The sequence below is a fragment of the Mercurialis annua genome, linkage group LG1-X (assembly GCF_937616625.2).
Source record: "Mercurialis annua linkage group LG1-X, ddMerAnnu1.2, whole genome shotgun sequence".
Taxonomy (NCBI): Eukaryota; Viridiplantae; Streptophyta; class Magnoliopsida; order Malpighiales; family Euphorbiaceae; genus Mercurialis; species Mercurialis annua.
The window spans coordinates 55242600-55263083 of NC_065570.1; the positions used below are offsets into that span (position 1 = coordinate 55242600).

At 33.3% G+C, this 20484-nt stretch overlaps 2 protein-coding genes across 3 annotated transcripts; one reads left to right on the forward strand and one right to left on the reverse strand.

Moving 5' to 3' along the window:
- Positions 1 to 1209: 1209 nt before the first annotated feature.
- LOC126664956 (lysM domain-containing GPI-anchored protein 1-like) lies at positions 1210 to 4105 on the reverse strand. The gene is made up of 5 exons (XM_050357592.2): positions 3045 to 4105; positions 2586 to 2703; positions 2302 to 2463; positions 2172 to 2203; positions 1210 to 1726 (listed from the first exon to the last, which is right to left on the reverse strand). Exons 1-5 carry the CDS (start codon positions 3697 to 3699, stop codon positions 1443 to 1445), a joined length of 1251 nt encoding a protein of 416 aa, XP_050213549.1. The 5' UTR covers positions 3700 to 4105; the 3' UTR covers positions 1210 to 1442.
- A 7465-nt stretch (positions 4106 to 11570) lies between these two features.
- LOC126662589 (uncharacterized) lies at positions 11571 to 20469 on the forward strand. Of its 2 annotated transcripts, none has more exons than XM_050356359.2 (16): positions 11571 to 12081; positions 12450 to 12722; positions 13031 to 13174; positions 13439 to 13699; positions 13855 to 13937; positions 14390 to 14474; positions 14574 to 14774; positions 15622 to 15681; positions 15898 to 15992; positions 16139 to 16464; positions 16566 to 16657; positions 16739 to 16868; positions 17534 to 18675; positions 18744 to 19003; positions 19693 to 19860; positions 19982 to 20469. In XM_050356359.2, exons 1-16 carry the CDS (start codon positions 11782 to 11784, stop codon positions 20109 to 20111), a joined length of 3750 nt encoding a protein of 1249 aa, XP_050212316.1. In that variant the 5' UTR covers positions 11571 to 11781; the 3' UTR covers positions 20112 to 20469. The 2 variants fall into 2 exon arrangements, with proteins under 2 accessions (XP_050212316.1, XP_050212317.1); XM_050356360.2 differs by having other exon boundaries at positions 13864 to 13937.
- The last annotated feature ends 15 nt before the right edge of the window (positions 20470 to 20484 follow it).

The following is a 20484-nucleotide window of genomic DNA, read 5'->3' on the forward strand; positions in this document are numbered from 1 at the left end:
CCTCCGGCGAATCGGACCATTTCTCCGGCGAATCAATACGCGACCCGAGGCGAATCAGATCGCCAGAGAACCGCAAACTGGTGCGTACGAATCGATACGCGGTACTGAGGGGGGGGAGCGAATCTGGTAACTATGGTTAGGAGTGAAGTAGTTTGGTTAGATTTAATTGGGTTAGATTTAATTGGGTTGCGTTGCTTTAATTTTTTTAATTGAATTTTTGGGGTATTTTGGGTTTTTTAGATTTTTTGGCGAGGTGTCACCTGACACTTGACATGAGCTGATATAGAGTGAGCTTTTTGTTGGGTCTGACATCAATAAATCGCCGCCACGTCACCATTTTTTCAAAAATCGCCGATTTTTTTTGTCTCCGGAGGTTTTGTAAGCGCCGCCACAAAAATTATGGGGTCTTGTGATCGTTTTTAAACATCATGGAGGGGCCATGGGTGATTATTAGCCCTCTTTTTCTCTCTTTAAATATTTGTAAAATATACTTTAGATTATTTATTTTGTATTCTTTGATTGTTAATTAAAAAAGTTTAATAATCTTTTCATTCTATTTTTTTAGTTTGATTGTCCCTTTTTTTCAAGATTTTATTCTTCTTATTTTTGTTTACTTCATTTTTTTGTATTTCTTCTTCTTTCTTCTTCCCAATAATTTTAGAAAAAAGAACTTAATTGATCTGATTTATTGCTGTTTTACAAAGTTGCCGTCTGCGTGGCTTTTTGGCTAATTTTCATCTTTGATAATTCTATAGGTATACAGAAATGTCTGTTTATTATCATAAAAATTTGCTCTCAAATGCTACTCACTTTTGATGCTCTGCATATTTCGCAAGGAACAGTATTGCTATAGGCAAATGCATTTACACAGTTTACTGTATACACTGGTTTTAGCGTATTCAGGACTACAAATGTCTTTGTCACACTGAAACCGAACATCAAAATGGTAAACAATGAAACATGTCGTGTACAAAAATATATTTAAAATATATAATTTCAGGGTTTCAGTAGAGTTTTCGGAAAAGATAATGAACATGGTTTCCATCCAACATAGTTTCCATCTATCAGATCATGAAATGAGATGTGTAATGCAAAGTTGTTTATTAATGTAAATGCAACATGCAGCAACTACAGTAATCATTCTCCATGCCCAACTAATGCATAACCATGGATATTCCTAGAGTTTTCGATAGTGACAACAAGTTTCAATGACCAAAAAACCGACGGCATTCACTTCAACGTACACAATACAGCAAGCCAGCACGACAAAATAGTAGCTAGGCGGAATGGTAGCCTATCACTCCCGCATCGACGAATTGGTTCACGGGTAAAAATAAATTAAAGAAGGCTAACTAACTACAACAGACTAGTGGGACCTGTCGAAAATTAAGTCACAAAGCTGACCAAAATCCCACCATCTGGACCGGCAACTCATGGCAAAATTACAATGGAAGGAAGATCATGAAGTTGGAAACTGAAATGTATAGCGTAAGTGCAATAAGTGAAGCAGCTAATGGATTCACCAAGGAGCAAGCACCAGATGCACCTCCTATTGGACCACCCATAGGGGCTAATCCAGGAAGTGATCCGGTTGTTGGCACAGTAGTTTTAGGCATTGTCGTACCCGAACCATCTGACTGAGGTGAAGGTGCCGGAGCTTGGCCAAATGTTGAGTCCCTGGTCACCGTAGTAGGTGGGGCTACAAGTGCAGGAAATTGCTGTGGACCTGCATCATTTTGTTTTGTAACACAATGAAAAAACACTTATCAATATGCATTACTTAAATAGTACGATCTTATCAATAAACTTTGTTGGCAATCCCAAACAAAATAATTACGAAAAATGCCCAACCAAACTCATTAACTTGGCTATTCAAATAACGGCCAAGTAACATTACATGAAACAAATTAATCTGCAACTTATTAAGATGCTGTGTTTGTTTTTTTTTTTTTTTTGGAACCGGAAGATGCTCTTCTTTAATTAAAGCCAAAATGTACCCAGAAGAAGATAAATTTTCAGACTCGTTAAGAGGATGCACTTAGGGAACTCATTCGTTCTAGATGCCGGAGTTAAAAACTGGCCATGTTCTATAAGAATGAAACACCTCAACAATTCACCATTTATATTATGTCATCGATCCTATTAAATGAGTAGCATAGTTCTAACTTTACCTGGGCATCTAGGCTGAAGAGACGTGGATAACCTGCAAAGTTGTTAAAGTCATGAGGATATTAGAAGTTAGCATAAGTTGCAGTAAAATAACTAATGAAGAAATGGAAAAACTAGGAAAGTATAACATACGTAGCCACAATGCTGCCATTGACAAATCCACCGTAAGCACAAGAAGTCACTTTACAACCGGCACTACTCAGCTGCCATGTGACATTCCCAAGCATGAGATTGCTATTCCGACACTGCATGCTAGAACAAGATACCGCCAAGGAAGCAGGCATGCAGTACAAACTACACAACACACACAGCATAACAAATAAACAACTTTCTGTATAAACACATCGAGAGCCATATTATCTTCAATATATAGAGAAAAAACATAATTATAAACATATATGAAGGTGTTTACTTACTCAAGATTTCCTGGTCCGCAGCTGCATTGCACACAATGACTTGCAGAAATAGCATAGCTCCCATTTGGCACAATCAGGCCATAATCTAAGGCGTAATTAGGAAACTTAGAAGCACATGCTGCAATCCAAGAAAAAAAGTTAAAGACTCAATCTTTTCACCAATTTTAACATTCTACATATCTTTAAACAAAATGAACCATGAATAGGCAATGCCACTACTTATTACAATTCAGCAAATGAAATTCAATGAAACAGACAGAATAACTTAGTTAGATACATACTAATGCCTGAAGAAATGATTTAAATCCTACAAACAAACAACTTAACTTAAAACATACCCTAAACCAATAGTCCAATAGCTCAGTCTTAACAGGTGAAACATACAAGATAACCAAATGTGTAGGCTAACATTACCTAGTTAAAACATAAACCCAACAGCTAAAACTAAACGAAACATACCGGGCAAAGGCACAGCAAGAATATCAGCAGGCTTGATAGAAGGATTCCCCATAGCATTAACATTCATCAAGTCAGTAATAGTAGTAGAATACCTAGAAGCAATCCCAGCCAAAGTATCCACATCTTTCACAACATAAGACAAATAAATAGCAGGCAACGAGTTATCAGTGCCATTAAAGCAAGTACAAGGCAATGGCACAACAAGACTCTGCCCAACATCAAGAGCAGAAGGATCCTGGATGGAATTAGCCTCCTTTATCTGATCAGCAGACACCAAACCTGAATAAACAGAATCAGCAATGGAAGCCAAAGTATCCGAAGGCCTAGTCTTGTAATGAGTAGAAACAGATTTTCTAATCCCATCAACACAAGAGCAAGTAATTGGAATTTTGAGAAAGAGGTGAGAAGGAAGAATATGGTTCTCAACATCTGGGTAAGAGATGTCAATAGAGTTTGCAGTGAGGAGAGCAACTGGGTCAATTTGAAAAAGAGAAGCAACTTCAGAGACTTTAAGATCTGTGTAGAGTGTGTAACCAAGAAGAGCATTGCAAGAATCGTTATTTGAACATGGTTCAATTGTTGATTTGGAGGTTACAAAAGCTACAACACTGGTTAAAATCAAAAACAGAAAAATGGGCTTTTTTGAAGTTTGCATCTTTAGGCTGTTCAGAAAGCAAAAGCCTCTAATCCTTTAGTGCTTTGGAGTGTAAATGGAGGAGAATGTGGGTGGGTTATTTAGGGTTTGTTGTTGTTGGTTTTGCTTAAACCCAGAGCTGAAACAAACAGAAAACAAAGTGAGGAAGGTGAAATGTAGACCAAAGATAGGAAGGATGGTGAAATGTAGAGCAAAGATAGGAAGGTTTACTGAATGATGGGGTTATTTCGTTTTGTTTTGGGTTGTTGTGGTTTGTATGGTGGACTCCAGAAGCAGAGAAGGAGAGCTAAAGAGAGTGTTTTTGAACTAAAGAAGGAGAGAGAGAGTAAAGGAGAGGGAAGGAAGAGGAGACAAATGTTTATGTACAGAGTGAGCAGTCAGATTCTCGATCTTTGTGTTTCACACATATTTACTCTTATTTCGACTATTATGCCCTTATCCTCTAACTTTTTCTTGTCCTCGTATTGCTGCTGACTCACATAGGCTACGCTTTTCTCATTTCCCTTCAATTAGTACTAACTTTTTCTGATAGTAGTTTATTTATTTCTTATAACTTAGGACCACGGGTGTAACCATGTCGAGTTAACACCATGCGAAGTTCGAACTCAATTTGATTCTAAAATTTAAAATTCGAAATTAGACTCGGACTCGATCGAATTTCTTTTTAGGAGATTGAGTTTGAACCCGATAGAACAATTGAAATTCAAACTCAACTCGATTGTCTACATAAATTTAAAAAATAAATCTTAATATAAAAATAAATGTGTTATAGTGAATATATATAAATATAAAGGGTAAAAAAATAAATAAATTACGGCCTAATTAGGATTGCGAGCTCATCGAATCAAGTATTTTGGAGCTCGAACTTGAATTCAATCATTAACTCGAGCTCGAATCGATATGAGTCAAGTTGATTTCGAATATTTTTTGAGTTAATCCAGAGTAGTAGTGAGTTAGCTCAACCCGGTTATACCCTAATTAGAAACGAGAAAAAAAATCAATCTATTAACTCAAATCATATCTGATAACATGGCATTATAAGGGCGAAGCAATCTCGATTAGATAAGAGGTCACTAAATCCAATAAACACGTAGCTTCGAGATACCAACAAATCTATCCTATAAAGATCATTGATAACTGATAGAAATGCTGTATCTAATATCACTGCTATGACAAGCATGACTTGCTCTCTCGAGTTCGCATTCAGATTTCGAGATACCAATACTGAGATACCACCTATTTGTATTTTGTATCTCTACCGCGAAAGAATTTACCGTTAATACCGAGATACCAATACTGAGGGGAAAGGAGGCCACTAAACACGGACTATATAAGTCACATTATAAGAAAACCCTGAGATACTTATTTTTCTACTCACTTAATATTATTTCTTTCTCTTCTCTCTTTTTTCCCTGACTAAAAGGCTGATTTGAGCGTCAGAGCAAACGCCCGGAGACTCCCGTCCGACGTTCTTTTTTACCGTTGTTTGTGGATTTCAGGTGACGTTTTCGGCATAGATCTACCACAGATTTCGGTGATTTATCAATATCATTTTATTTTAATTTGTTAAAAATATTTTAAAAGTAGTTTAAATGTGAATAACTTCAATTTAAATTTTTTTAAATTAATTTCAGTTTTAAAAAAATTAACACTATCAATTAAGTTTTAGTTTTTTTTAACTGTTCAGTCATGCTGAGTCCTAGATATAAATAAATATTTTGCATGAAAATTATCAAGTTTTATATGATGAAAGGTTCGTTAGTGGTATTCAAGGATTATGCTTTTTAAATTCTAAGAGCAAGGCAACCAGGCGAACCCCACACTTCCGCTATCTTTTTAAGCACGGACGAAAAGAATTGTTTCCTTCCCTTCCTGCTCTACGGTGGCCATTATTGTACGACCCCACCCCCCGCGAAACGCTGGAAGGTGTGGTGCATGCACTATCCTAGTGAAGTTGCGTGAAAAGCCCATGGTCAAAGGCCTGCTGAACCAACCCAAACTTTTCAACCCATTGGGCCCTTTACTTTGTTTGTTTATAATCTTAATTAATGAATACTTATTTTAACTGACTAGTTTGCTGTGTACGTGCGCTTTGTTATGTACATGTGCTGCATATAATCATACTTTATTTATTTATCATGATTTATTTATAAGATTATTGAATATGATTTTATAATTATATATATAATATGATTTATAAATACATATGACAATACAAAGAAGACAAAGTATAAAACATTTAGTTGTACATATTTTTTTAGATTTATTTCTTATTATTTTTAAAAATGAAAATATATATCTTCATGAACCTATTTACTAGAAATAGTTAATTAATATAATGATTGTTATTGTGATCCGTTAATATATTATTTATAATAATAAAAAAAGAAATTATATATATATTTTATATGATAGATTATATATATAAAACATTCTAAGTGTTTGACTAGGATTTATAAGAATTGTTTTTTTAAAATTAAAAACATGGAGAATTTGTTTTTTTTATAATTAGAAAAATCTTTCATTTATTTCAAGTAGTTACAAGTGTAAAAATTTAAAAAGGGAGTAACCGTTTCTAATAGTCTGACATAGAACAAGAATCAAAATCTTGTTCGCAGATCGTCTTGCAAAATTAAAATCAAAATTATATAACTGCTTTACTATCATAAGATCATTTTCTTCGTTGTCTAACAGGAGACTCGTTAAAACTTCATAAAAAGGCAACAAACAAACCTTTCGATATAGAAAGGACAACAAACCTTTCGATATAGAAAGGACAACACAACTTTTAAAAAATAAAGACAATCACCATAATAAAAAGTATCAAAAACAAAAAATAAAAGAAACTAATATAACCTCTAAACAATTTCATCGTCAGTCTTAAAAAGACCTTGATTTATCTATGATTTTTGATTCGGTATATATTGATATGATGCGCCTCATCGAAATTTACTGACAAAACAAAAAGGATGAAAAAAGAGTAGGTTATTTATTTTATTCTATGTATCTATAAAAGTGTTAGCGGTTGATAGGGGTGAGCATCGGTCGGTTCGGTTGGAATTTTTTCAGTTTTTTCGGTTTTCGGTTTGGAAAAATCTCAATCCAAACCGTCCTTTATTAAATCAAACCCCAAAGTTTTTTTAAACAAAAAATTTCGGTCAGTTCGGTTCGATCTCCATAATTTTTATCGGTTTATATTTTTTAAAGCCCATAAAAAAATATTAAAGTAAAGCCTATAAATTTTAATAAAAAATAAAATGAAGCCCATATTTTTAATAAAAAAGTTAAAGTAAAGTCCATAAATTCAAGCTACAAATAAATTATAACATAACAAAATAAAAACCTCCATTAACGATTACGAATATTAGAGTTTGTGAGTTAAAAAAGTATGGTATTTTCAGTTGGTTTGGTTTTTCGGTCGGTTCGGTTTATAAAAGCTACAAACCAAACCAAATCAAACACCAAACTCCATATTTTCTCATATTTAACATCGATCCAAACCATTTGACCAAAAAACCGCACCAAATAATAAATTTCGGTTCGGTTTGGTTCGGGTTTTTAGTTTGGTTCGGTTCTTACTCACCCCTAGCGGTTGATTAGGATTGAAAAAAGATTTTTTTACAATTAAAGTCTATAAACAATATTTCTAATAATATTTCTTTTACTCTCAACGACACCTGTAACTTTTTTCTCCTTTTATCTCTTTCCTCTTCTTTTTCTTTGATTTGTTTCCGCCATTTTTCTTCTTCTTTTCTTCTCCATTTTTCCTCTTCGTCGTTTCTCCATCGCTCCGCCGTCGCTTCGCCATCGTTCGGCCATTATTTCATCGTCCTTTTCATATTTTATTTTAGCGGTTTTTTTCTTAATTCGTAATGATAAATACAATTTATTTTAACTTTCAGATCTAATAAGTTACTCTTGAATTTTTTTCAACTTTAGATCTAAAAATATGCATAAAAAACAATTTTCTACATAAAAAAGATTGTTTGAAGGAAAAAAAACAACATTTGATTATCATATGAGTATTACTGCATTATCATAACACTGCAGAGAAAAATATTTTTTATTAAAAAACAGCGTCTGATTATCATATGAGTATTATTATACTATTATATAGTTATCATAACACTGCAAAAAAAAATATGCAGGAAATAATGTTTGATTATCATATAATTATCATAACATTATCATATGAACCAAGATGATAATATTTATGGTGCCTATATGATAATGTTATGATAATATTTATGATAATGTTATGATAAAACCGTGTCTGATTATCATGTCAGTATCACTACATTATCATATCGTTATCATAACACTCTAATATGATAACTAGATGATAATGAAGTATGATAAGATTATGATAATTGTATGGTAACCTACGTAAAAAAATAAATTATATAATGATTTATGATAACTAGATGGTAATAGAGTAAAATCATAAATATTTTAATACTTGGAGTAAAACACATAAATCTATGAAAAACATGAGGTATTTTCTGTGACTTTTCTGTGTTGAGGTAAAAAAATACATTTTTTTTATTTTTGAAGTAAATACTCAAAATTTCCAAATTAAAATCCATTTTTTTAAAATTTACAAAGTTTTTATTATATTCATATATATAAATTATCTATAAAGATAATACATATATAAATAATAAAATAAAAAGATATCTAAAATATTATAATAACTTTTTTGAAAAACTATTAGTTTCTAATTAGAATTGAAAGTAATATCTTTTTACTAATATATATTAATGAAATTAAATATTATATTATGTGAATTTTTTAAAAGTTTTTATAAAATTAAGATAGTTATATGGAAATTAAATTTGAAATAAAGTTACAAAAAACTATTTAATTAGATAACTAGAACTATAATTATTATTAATAAATTCTAGCAATTAAATTTTATATTAAAATTAGTATAAAATTTTAAAAAATTAATGGAATTATATTATAAGTAGTTAATAATAAATCAAATAAATAAATGATATATATTTTATTATAATAACAACTTTTATGAAATAAATATAAGTATAAGATAAATGTTAATTTAATTGTAAATAATAAATACTACATATGAATTGAATTTAGTACATTTAGACTTAACTAGTCAATAGAATAATTATAATTTATTATTTTTTGTAATTGTTTTAAATGTTTTTGAGGAATGGAAGATTTTTTTTTATTAGGAATGGAAGAACACTTTTGTTGTCCATAGGCTAAACTCCATTAGATGAAGTTAAAATATATACAAGTTAAAGATAATAACTTTTTATCACAATAAATAGTCATACCATAAGAAAATGATGATACCGTATAACAGCTATTTAATTGGACTTGTTGGCCACCAAATGAGCCACCCAAAAGTATAATGTAGACCGAAAATTTAGTGTGAAGATAATTTCACTAAAATTTCTCATCATTAAAATATCTAAGTTTATGTAAATCCGATAATTCTGTTTAAGATGAAAAGATATTGAAGTAACCATTACTCCTTATTTGTCTATAATCTTGGTCATTGTATTATAGGATTTTACCAAAAATTAGCTAAGATAAATTAACTTAGCCATTAAATAATAAATCTATGATTACTTTGATTGTTATATAAAATATTCTTTATCTATCATTATTGGATGAATATATCACTATTCATCCAATAAGAATAAATAAAGTAAATTATAACAAAGTAACCATAGAAATTAGAAAGTTAAAATTATATAAATTATAATGTTATTATTTCCATTTTTCAAAACTAGTAGTATATATGATTCTCTTATACAATTAAAAATATTAATATCTATATATCAATAATACATAAACAATGAATTATATTATTGTCAAAAAATTGACGAGATTTAGTTATAATAAAACAATCAATACGAGAAACATAATACCCAAATAAGTAACATCTGACCCATATAATGTAAACACAATACATGAAGAGGTTAATTTGTAAGACTTTTAAAATCTTCCCTGATGATACAGTGGACTACTATTTACCGCCTCAAATTACCACCTACCGTCCAATTTTTTTACCAAAATACCCTTAAGCCATTTTCAGTTTTTTTTTAAAAAAATTCAATTCTCTCAATTTAATTAAAAACCCAACGAATATCCGAGCGAATTTACAATAAAAATGTCAAAATCGACTAAAAATAGAAGACGGAACCTCCGGTAAATAATCGGTTTTTATTTATTTAATTTTTTAATTTTTTTTAGTGGGCCATCGCCCTCAGATGGCAATGGCCCTATGGGGTCATCGCCTTGATTTGGCGATGGCCCCATAGGACCATTGCCATCTCAAGCAGATGGTCGATGGCGGGCCATCTGCTTGAGATGGCAATGGCCTTATGGGGCCATCGCCATCATTTGGTAATGGCCCTATGGGGCCATCGCCAAATCAAGGCGATGGCCTCATAGGGCCATTGCCATCTGAGGGCGATGGCCCATTAAAAAAAATAAAAAAAAATAAAAAAATTTAAAAACGAAAAAATTAAAAACTAATTAATTATTAGAGGTTACCGTCCTTTATTTTTAAGTGATTTTGATATTTTTATTATAAATTTGCTCAGTTATTTGTCGGGTTTTTAGTCGAGTTGAGAGGATTGAGTTTTTTGTTTTAGCTGAAAATGGCTTAGGGATATTTTGGTAAAAAGTTGGGCGGTATGTAGTAATTTGGGGCGGCGAATAGTAATACCCTACATATATTATAAATTAACAAGCTAATTTTATAATGATAAAGCTGCGAGAAGTTAAAAATTGGCAAACCTTGAATATTGCTGGATTTGCATAGAAGTCTGCATTTTGAATTAATGAAAAATGGACCCATAGAAAAAGGTTGGGTTGATAAGTCCTAGTTTCGAAAAATAATATCCAAAAACCTAAGGCTAATATTCTATTCATTGGTCTGTTTATTTATTCATTTTATTGAGAATCAAATGACAACTTTTTTTTATTGAACATCACATGTAATTTCATCAATTATAATTCAAAACATCAGATTTTTTTTTACGAGATTTCAAAAAGATATTAAGTGGATTATAAATGTAGGAACACAAGCATTAAAACACTAGAATAAGCCACAAAAAACAGAAGTAAAAGACACACACTGCCATTTTTTTTTTTGATATATCACACACCGTTATAGTTGACATGACGTTTCTGTTAGTGACATGTAAAAGACCCCTTAACACAATCGGGTGATCCATTCCAGAGTATAGTGATGATTCTTGCAAAAGTATTCATCTAATAGCGCCTGTTTAGCTATCAGATGAGCTACCCAATTGCAATCACGATGTACAAATTGGAACTTAATTTAAGAAAATTTTCAAACTAGACTAAGAATATCTGCTACAACTACTCCTGCATCTCTGTCCTCAGTTGAGGAAGAATTAACCGCATCAATAAGGACTTTGCAGTCTCTTTCAGAAATAACATGATAAAAATTTATAATCAATACCGTTTCCATTGATATCTGTAATCCCAATGCTTCAACCACAAATGGATCCAAAACATCAGGAAAGCGTCGTGCTCCAGCCTTTATACTTTATCTGTAAAAGTGGGACTACAAATCCAATGGCCCCTAATCGAGAACCAACATCAATAGCACCATCGAAGTTCACTTTCAAAAATCCCGTTGGTGGGGGTAACCAAACGGAGACATTGGCTCGTGCAGTAGAAGTGATTTCTTATCTATCATTACATCTAGTTTGTTTTTGTGTTGCTGTAATGTATTTTTGTTGGTATGCAGTTGCCTTTGAAATAATTGATGTTGGTGTCCAATCAATTTGACAAATGAAATTTCTAAACATTTCAAAAACCCGATTACAAAAAAATAAAAATAATAATTGAAAAAATTATAATCTGGTGGGTTAGTATATAGTTATTACTTCATTAGTATTAATTTTAACGGCTTCATATTGTAGGCGGGAACTAAGATGTTTTCCCTCCAATATTCCTTCTCCCTCGCGGTCACGTTTTCTTTTGGATCCACATTCAATTAAAAAAGTTAAAAAACAATCCCTAATAATCCCGTAATTTCAAAACCCTAATTTACTAAATTCAGCTAATTGAATGGATAATTCAGCTGAAGAATGTGACCAAGCTACTCCGGCAGCGACCACTATCGCCGGCGAGATCCAGCAGCAGCAGGGAGAGAGTAAAGTTCGACGGCGACTGGTTCAGTCAACACTTTTACCTCACAAATCAGCAGCATTTGAATTAAAAAGTGACCAAAAGAGCGATGATAAGGAATGCAACGGGGAGGATAAAGGCGGGGATGATGTGCTTATTTGTGAGAGTCAAGGCAAGCCAAAAAGAGGACGAAAGCGAAAAGAAAGCCCGCTGACTAAAGCTCCTAAAGCTCCTAAAGAGGTAAAAATTTATACATACCCAAATTTACAGTAATTGTAACTGTTTCGGTTAATTAGCATGTCATTAGTTGCAATGTGCAAATATTTTCACATTGTAGTGCAATTTTGCTTATGATAAGTCTTCTCTTTGAGTAATAAAAAACTGAATTAATTGTATAATAGAATTTAATTCAATTTTAATATATATTATTTAACAGTTGTTGTTGATGCATTGGTGCAGTATAGAAAATTTTATGTAAAGCAATTTTTATCACTTTTGGTTATAAGTATATGGATACTAGTTTATGATCATATTTGCAATATTCTCTTAGTTTATATTGAAAAGTTTGGGTTGATACAGAGTGATTAGTCACATGTTTTATGAACCAGGTAAAGGAGAAATCTTCTCCAGAATCAACACCTGATAAGGATGCTACACCCAAAAAGACAGGGAAACGGGCACCTAGAAAGAATGTCACACCCAGAAAGAATTCGACACCTAGAAAGAATGTCACGCCCAGAAAGAATTCTACACCTAAAAAGAATGTCACACCTAAAAAGAATGGGATTATTAATGGGGAAACTGCTTGTCTATTGGGAGACAATGGAGATGCTTTGCCACAAATCCCTAATCTGAGGTTGGAGGCTAAAATGATGGCTGAGGTTAGTAAATTTTATGTTCTTGCTGGAATTCATGTTATTTTGGTTGTGTTTCTTCTATGTTGAAATATAGGTCATTATCTGTACATGTAATGCTAATTTTTGCTTATTAGATAGTGTCTGGTGATGTTAATTTGAATCCACTATATGAAACTCTTCTGGTACATGTTTAATTCAATCACATTGGAATAATTGTTGGGACGTTCAGTTTGTGAGACCTACAACCTTAATTTTTTAAGTTAATCTTTTTTCAGTTGCACTAAAGGTTGTCTTTTAGTGATTTTTGTGTCTTTATTGTGATTGTTGATCAGGAAAATCTGAGAGTGTTTGGGGGAAAGCAAATACATCCTTTTTTCCTTTCTCGGAATTCGGGTCATGGATGTCATGAGAAAACTATCCAGAGAAAAGCAAGAAGCAGTAGTCTTGGGCCTATTCATGTATTTGAGAGTGAACAGGTACATACATCAGTTGGCTATTAATGCATGCATGTGAAACCATATTTTGACCATGTTGATGAGAAAGAAAACTAGAAGGGAGGAACGAGAAATATATATTTGATGTTTAACCATTTAAAATTCTAATTTATTTCAGCAGTTTGTTTTTAGAATTCCAAAGTGTTATCATGCAATGAAAATATTTCTATCCATGCAATTTTTTTTTTTTGAAAAAAATTATACTCCTGGCTCAACTTTGATGACATTTGACTCCTTGTTATCTAGGATGGTGCTGTGTTTCCTGATTGGAGAGATTGGAACTTTTGTGAAGAATCCCGTATCAACACCGGCTGTACTCTAGATGGCCCTTTCTCATCAATTTTCGAATGCACTGTCAAATCATTAAGCTTTTATAAGCTACCCAATTTATTGCACCCTTCTGGTTCATCGCCACGTCTAGATAAGATGTCTTCAAATGAAGCTTCAGCAGACATATCACCTGATGAGCAGGTGGAATGCTATCAGCCTGTTGAGAATGCAGAGATAGTATGTATTGCAAGGATTATCTATAATTCTTTATGTTTTTTTACTTTTCACTTCGTTTTTTGTTTAAGAAACCGTTATCATTATCATTTGTATAGCATTTGCGCAACATCTCATTGCACATTGTCATTGTTGAGATTATGAATGCATTTTGGCAGGACTATCAGGTGGATGAAGTTGCTGTTGTTTCTGGTTGTCTAAGAAAGTCAGAAGAGCAGCAAGGCACAATTGTCCAAGAAAGGTGGGGTCTCTTTGAACATTCTCATGGACTATAATACATGTTTTTGTTGTAGTCAAGTAGGTTTTGCTTGTAAATTTATGACTACAGAACTGATTTACATGATTGTGTACAAATAAGTTTCTCTGGTGTTGTAAAATAAATGTGCTATCATTTAATTGTTGTGAAATTAATGTGCTATCATCTAATTGCTATGTCATAAATGTGCAATCTTCTAATTTATGTGCCTACTATTTAATATTTACATGTTATGCATATAACTATTTCCTATAAATCTATGTGAATTGCTCTGTTAAAAAAAGTATATCTAAACTGCTTACCTCGTCCTAATGATAGTCTAAACATTAGTTTTCAATGCAACTATTGCTCTCTCTGATCATATTACCATCATATGTGATTTATATATTTTATAATCTTCTAAATATGATTTCTTTTCTCATGTTGCTGCCCTCTAGGATTATGCCATCTCACGATAGATGTGCTAATCAGCTTGATAGCAGATTATGGACTGATAAGTATCAGCCTCAAAAAGTTGCGGAGGTCAGATGATTAGCCTTATTATCTCTATAGCATCTTATCCTATGTCTTTCACATGATTTTGTCCTTTGTGTAATACTGTTTCTCAAAATCTTAATGCAGATTTGTGGTAATTATGATTCTGTGAAGTTTTTGAGTGAGTGGCTTCTCAATTGGTGCCAAAAAGGTCCTCAAGCTGGTATTGAATGCTCCGGAACTGACGAATATGATATTCAAGATCCTGACTACCACTCTTCTGACTCAGAAACCATAAGTGAAGAGGACAGCCTTAAGAATATTCTCTTAATAACAGGACCTGTTGGGGTATTAACAATGATACTTATGTTCCTGTATTTTATGTTTGCTTGTTGGTATTCTGGCTCTGGTCTTTCATCCAAATCCATACCTTCGTTGTTATCTATCCTATTTCTTTTTGAACTGATTTATCTATCCTATTTCTTTTGAAACTGAGTTATCTATCCTATTTCTTTTGGAACTGAGTTTTCTATCCTATTTTAATAATTTGTTTTGTAATTCTGCAAACTACACGACGGCCCTTAAAGTTGACGATAATCCATTGCGGATGTGCTTTTCAGAATTCCTGATATGATTTTTGAATCTGATTCGTTCTTTTTGCTTTGCTTGATCTATGCAAAATTTTGCTGCATGTTGCTTTGACGTAATTCTGTTTTATTTAATATTTGGAAAAATGTTGTTTTTAAAATTTAAAATTATGTTGATCCCTTACTAGTACTTTATTTACAATACATTTTGTGAATTAGGTGTTCAAAGGCTTTGAATGTCAGTTACTGATTATCTCTATAATTATCAAATGCTTTTCTCAAAATGAAAATATGTAAAATTAGGTTCTTGTTCATTTGTCAGTTTTCGCACTCTGATAATCTGTCCAGGAATGAATTTCTTTTCTTTCATATGGTGGACAACATGGATCTGGTTGAGCACTTAAGCTACTTTTATTCAACCTTCTTTCTAGTTTTTTAAACCTGACTTAAAGGATGCATAATGTGCTGTTCTTCACATTTTCAAGTTACGGAATTTTCCTCTAATGCTGAAAATGACATACTGTCTTTGTTTGCTACACAAGTTTTATTGTATTTTGGGTTTGTGCATCATATGCTTAAAATTTGAAATGCATGTTTTAATACTTCAGAGTGGGAAGTCTGCAGCTGTTTACGCTTGTGCTAAGGAGCACGGGTTCAGAGTTCTGGAGGTACCACTTCAATTTATATATGCAACTGAAATCTGCAATTTTTCTATACACATTCTGTTCTATTGGCGCTTTATTAATTTTCCATGAAAGATTTATCCATATTGTCTTGTCATTGTGTGTTATGTGCTTGTCTTTTCATTTTAGATTTATAGACTACAGACTCCGACATTGTAAATGTAGCAGTGAAAATAACTAAATAACCATTGTCTTACCCAGGCCAATGCATCAGAGTGTAGAAATGGAGCTGTTCTGAAGGAAAGATTTGGCGCTTTAGAGTCGCAATCCACTTTAGACTCTCAACTCTTTCAATGGTTCGTTAATTTAATTCAATCCAGGAGTATGCATTTTTATTTATCTGTTGTTTTCTTGCTCACAGTTCTGTAACCAATTGAAGTTCATAATTTCATATATACTGAAGGAGCATGTTCAATATATTGTTCTACTTCTTGTTTTTCAGGTCGCAGGAGAGTTCTGTAGAATTTCAGAATGTGGATGTTGTAAAATCCCCTACAGTTATTCCTCATTGTAAAGCATTGCAAGAGATCGGCAACCAAATGATTGAGGTGATACCCATTCCAGATGAGGATATATTGCATGAGGCTACTAAAACATCTGACAAGTTTGTTTACAAGGATAATGTAGCTGCCTCAGGTCAAGAACAATTTAAACCCTTAATTCTCTTTGAGGATGTGGATGTTGTTTTTGCGGAAGACCGTGGTTTTGTAAGTGCGATTCAACAGATAGCTGACAAAGTAAAGGCACCTATGATACTGACCAGCAATAGTAAGACTGCTTATTAGTTAAACTAGTTTATGCATTTGACATTTTCCATGCTCTAGTAGTATGTTGTCTGTTGTCTCTGATTGTAATTGTGATAATATTAGGTGACAAACCTGTTCTTCCTGACAATTTGGATAGGCTAGAATTATGTTTTAAAATGCCGTTACAGGAAGAGCTTCTTCAACATTTACATAAGGTATGTGCCTCCACTTCATTTTTGCTTTTTCATATTTGTGATTATTCATTGCTGTGAAGTAATTCCTTTATTGCTCGCTAGGTTTGTGCTGCTGAAAAAATTAATGTTCACCCTCATCTGGCAGAGGAATTAATTGAATTTTGTCACAGAGATATCAGGAAATCCATTATGCATCTACAATTCCGGTGCCAGGGTGAACAATTTTTGAAAGGTTAATCCTCTGTTACCTCCTTGTACTTCGCTAATTGCTACTGCTGTTGATCTTTAAATTCATTGATCTAAAATGAAGTAAATGACTTCCATTATTCTAAATTTAGATTTTCTCGAAAGTTAAAAAGTAACAGAAATAAACAAATTCGTTAAATCCGTTGAAATTTTATCTTCAACAAGTGCTTGTCATTTCAATAATGCTTGGAGGTGAAACTCTTGCTGAAGATTGCATTTATGGATGCACTTTGATCATCAAATTCTTTTCGCCAACAATGCTGATGAAAGCTATTTCAGCAGTGTAATGCTTCTTATGTGGATTGTATTTTGGAAACATTAGTTCAATGGAGTCGGTAGGAACTATGAATATCTGATCTCTACCCAATAGTTAGGTCTTTAGGAAATTTCAGAACACACCGAGAAAAAACCATTTCAATTATATCATGCCGCATTATTTAGGAAGCATTTATAAATTTTCCAAATTGAGCTTCTTCAAATTTGTGTCGAGTTCTGTGAAAATTCTATCCTCGCTTTCAGTAATTCTATTCTAAAATTATGAATGTTAAAAACAAATGGAACTATAAATTGAAGCGTACAATGTGCTCATCTTACTAGCTTGTTCCAGTTATATGCTGTATCTGAGCAGAAATGTTCTTTTTGACAACCCAGGCAGAGGACGTGAAATAAATAGACTATCCAGTCTACCGCCATTTGATTTTGAAGCTGGGCATCAAATGTTACCAAAGATGATCCCTTGGGATTTCCCTTCTCAGTTATCTGAGCTTGTTGAGAAAGAGGTCACAATGTCAATATCCACAATGGAGTTCGTTGAAGACAAATTTGATGATACAGGGATGCAGAAGAATTTGGAGAAGTGCATTTATGAACCAGACATTATAGAGGCCAAGAAGAAAGCAATGCTGAGCATGAATTGCTTTGATAATGAATACATGGACTTTATTGACCTTTTTGATTCCTCAAGTGATCCACTTCCGTTCTCTCAGAGAAACAGTAAAAGAAAACTTGTGGTTATGTCTTCTGATTCAGAAGACGAATCGCTTAAAGAAGGAATGCCAACAACTCCTGACAAGGATGCTGGCAATGAATTATGTGTTGAGATTGAAGGTTCCCGCTGTCTTAGCATAAAGAAAAGCTTGAGCCCATTAACTGATCTGCAGCTTTGTTCTGGGGCACAGGGGGGAAACCTTTATCAGTATTCAGACACGCAAAATATGTTTGATATAAAAAACACTTGCATGTCATTTGATGTATCATGCGTGCCAGAATCATCTTTTGTTCCTGAGACTGAAATTAATGAGGGAGCAGAAATTTTATTTGGTATGGTGTCCTGTGGTCAAGTGGGTAAAAGGGGTGAAATTTTAGAAGAAGCCTCTGTGAGCAATGAGCTCAGACAACATAATTTGGCCACTGCAGCTGACATGTTTGTTGAATCTAAGCCCAAATTGCATAAAGACACTGATTTTTCTTGTGATGTTATTGAAGTCTCTCATGAAGAGGTGGAAGACTCTCAAAGTGTGCCTGTAGAATCTATTACTAGAGAACATCAGCTGATGGATGAGTGCAGCTGTATAGATTTCAGTAGGAATTTCAAGCCGCATGAAGAATGTATACCCTCCACAGTTACTGATATAGTACGCAAATCATGGAAAAAACTCCGTGATCGCCGTGCAGATTTAAGAAATATTGTTGCTGCAGAACACAAATATTCTTCTGAAATTATGGAACTCGCTTGCAGGATGAGTAATCTAATTTCGGAAGCTGAACCGTTACATATTAAGTGTCAATCACTAGTAAGTGTTAACTTTACTGATAAATTCTCTATATATGCATGTTTAATTGTGTGAATCTGTTTTTGCAGGATTCATTAGGATTGCCAATGATATACTCTGAAGAATCAGAAGCTTTCAGCTGGTGTAATGAGCAGTTGCAAATGGCATCATCAGTATTGGAGCATGGATTTTGCTTCTATGCTAAGGACATTGCTACTGCAGGTGTAAATATGGGGTTTGACAGCCAGGTAAACTTTACCTCAGAGATGCCATCTCTTAGTAGAAAGCCCTTAGATGTAGGGGTGGATGGAGACATGAGCCTGCCAGAAGATGCAACACTGCCCAAAAGGTATAATTGATCATCCTCTTAACCCTAGCTATGCTCATACCTGATGTATATCTGCATGTTTTCCGAATGGTCAATGTGGATCAGTTATAGGTTAGAATTCATGCTTGATGCTAAAGATTCTAATTCATCAGTGATGAATGTTAAAAGTATCACCCTTGTATGTGCTCCATTTTATTTCCCTATTTCTCCTTTATTTTTGCATGCAGCTGTGGTTTTGCTCGTATTTAATAAATAATGGACTATCAAAATAATATGACATGCAGAAGTCAATAGACATCTTGCCAAACTGCAAAAAAAAAAAAATGAAGTAATCCTTGGTAAGAATGTCATAGATAGGGTTTTCAAAAAATGTTTCATGCTTAGTTGTCCATTGAACAATACCTGGTCTCTTAGTGACATTTTGGATAAAATATTATAGTTTTTGGTGGAGCATAATTTTTTTGATATGTTTAACATTTTTATTGCATCTTCTATAAAGAAAAACTCTGCCTGAAATATTGCCTATGACACCCCTGATTAAAAATTGGATTTAAGGCATTATTGGCATATTTTTAACGTTGAAACTCTGAAACATCTTGATGCATTCAGAAAAGTGCTTTCAGAACTTGGTTTCGGTAGTATCAAATGATCATTCAAAGTTTTATGGGGTGTTTAATGTGACTAGTGTTTATTTAACTATATGCCTGCAGTGAGAATAACCTGCATCTTCACGATATAATCCGATCCATGGTCCCTCCACGAGTAAGCATGGGAATAAAAGACGTTCCATTTTGCGAATATCTTTCTTCTCTCGGCCACATGTCAAGATCCGAATCTTCTCGCGTATCTGAAGGTGTTAACAAGAATAAAAGACGGAGGTATGGTGCACTTAGTAATGCAAAATTGTGATGCTAGAACTATTATAACATGCAACAGTTATGATATGACGCCTCATTGGTATCTCAAAGTTAGCAGTTATAATGTTGTGTTTTTGTGCAGGGGACGAGCTGCTCGAAATTATCTGAGTACTGGCACACTAACACTATCACCTGAAGAAATTTCATTGCTAGGTCAATGTAATGCCTACAGGAAGTCTTCAAACCAGTCGACGATCAACAATAAAACTTAGAATCACATGATCTCCTGATCAACGAAAAGTTAAAAAAAAGTGCACACTAACTTCCCTGCTAACTACATTGTAGTCTTAGGATCATTGCAGATTGCAGTTGCTTTAGGGAGACGGTTACAAATGAAGTTATAGCTGGAGCTGCTCCTAATCATCTGTTACGGAACTTTCTGCTGCGCCAACGCCTTAAACATAGAAGAGAGGTTAAAGTTGTAGATATCTTTTATCTTCCTTAATTTCAAAATAAGGAGCATATAGTTACATGACTGTAGTGTAATGAATTAAAGAGCCGGCAAATGTAAGAAATGAGTGTCAATATATTATTATTTATGATTGGTAGATCTTAGGAGATGGTTGATAATTGGTTCTCGAATCT

Bases quoted from the DNA above. Each gene is read 5' to 3' on its own strand.
- LOC126662589 (XM_050356359.2), top strand. From the start codon at position 11,782: ATGGATAATTCAGCTGAAGAATGTGACCAAGCTACTCCGGCAGCGACC. The intron at 13,175-13,438 runs GTACATACATCA...CTTGTTATCTAG, and splicing joins ATGTATTTGAGAGTGAACAG to GATGGTGCTGTGTTTCCTGA. The intron at 15,682-15,897 runs GTACCACTTCAA...TGTCTTACCCAG, and splicing joins ACGGGTTCAGAGTTCTGGAG to GCCAATGCATCAGAGTGTAG.
- LOC126664956 (XM_050357592.2), bottom strand. From the start codon at position 3,699: ATGCAAACTTCAAAAAAGCCCATTTTTCTGTTTTTGATTTTAACCAGT. The intron at 2,204-2,301 runs GTATGTTATACT...ACAACTTTGCAG, and splicing joins AATGGCAGCATTGTGGCTAC to GTTATCCACGTCTCTTCAGC. The intron at 1,727-2,171 runs GTAAAGTTAGAA...AAAATGATGCAG, and splicing joins TCTTCAGCCTAGATGCCCAG to GTCCACAGCAATTTCCTGCA.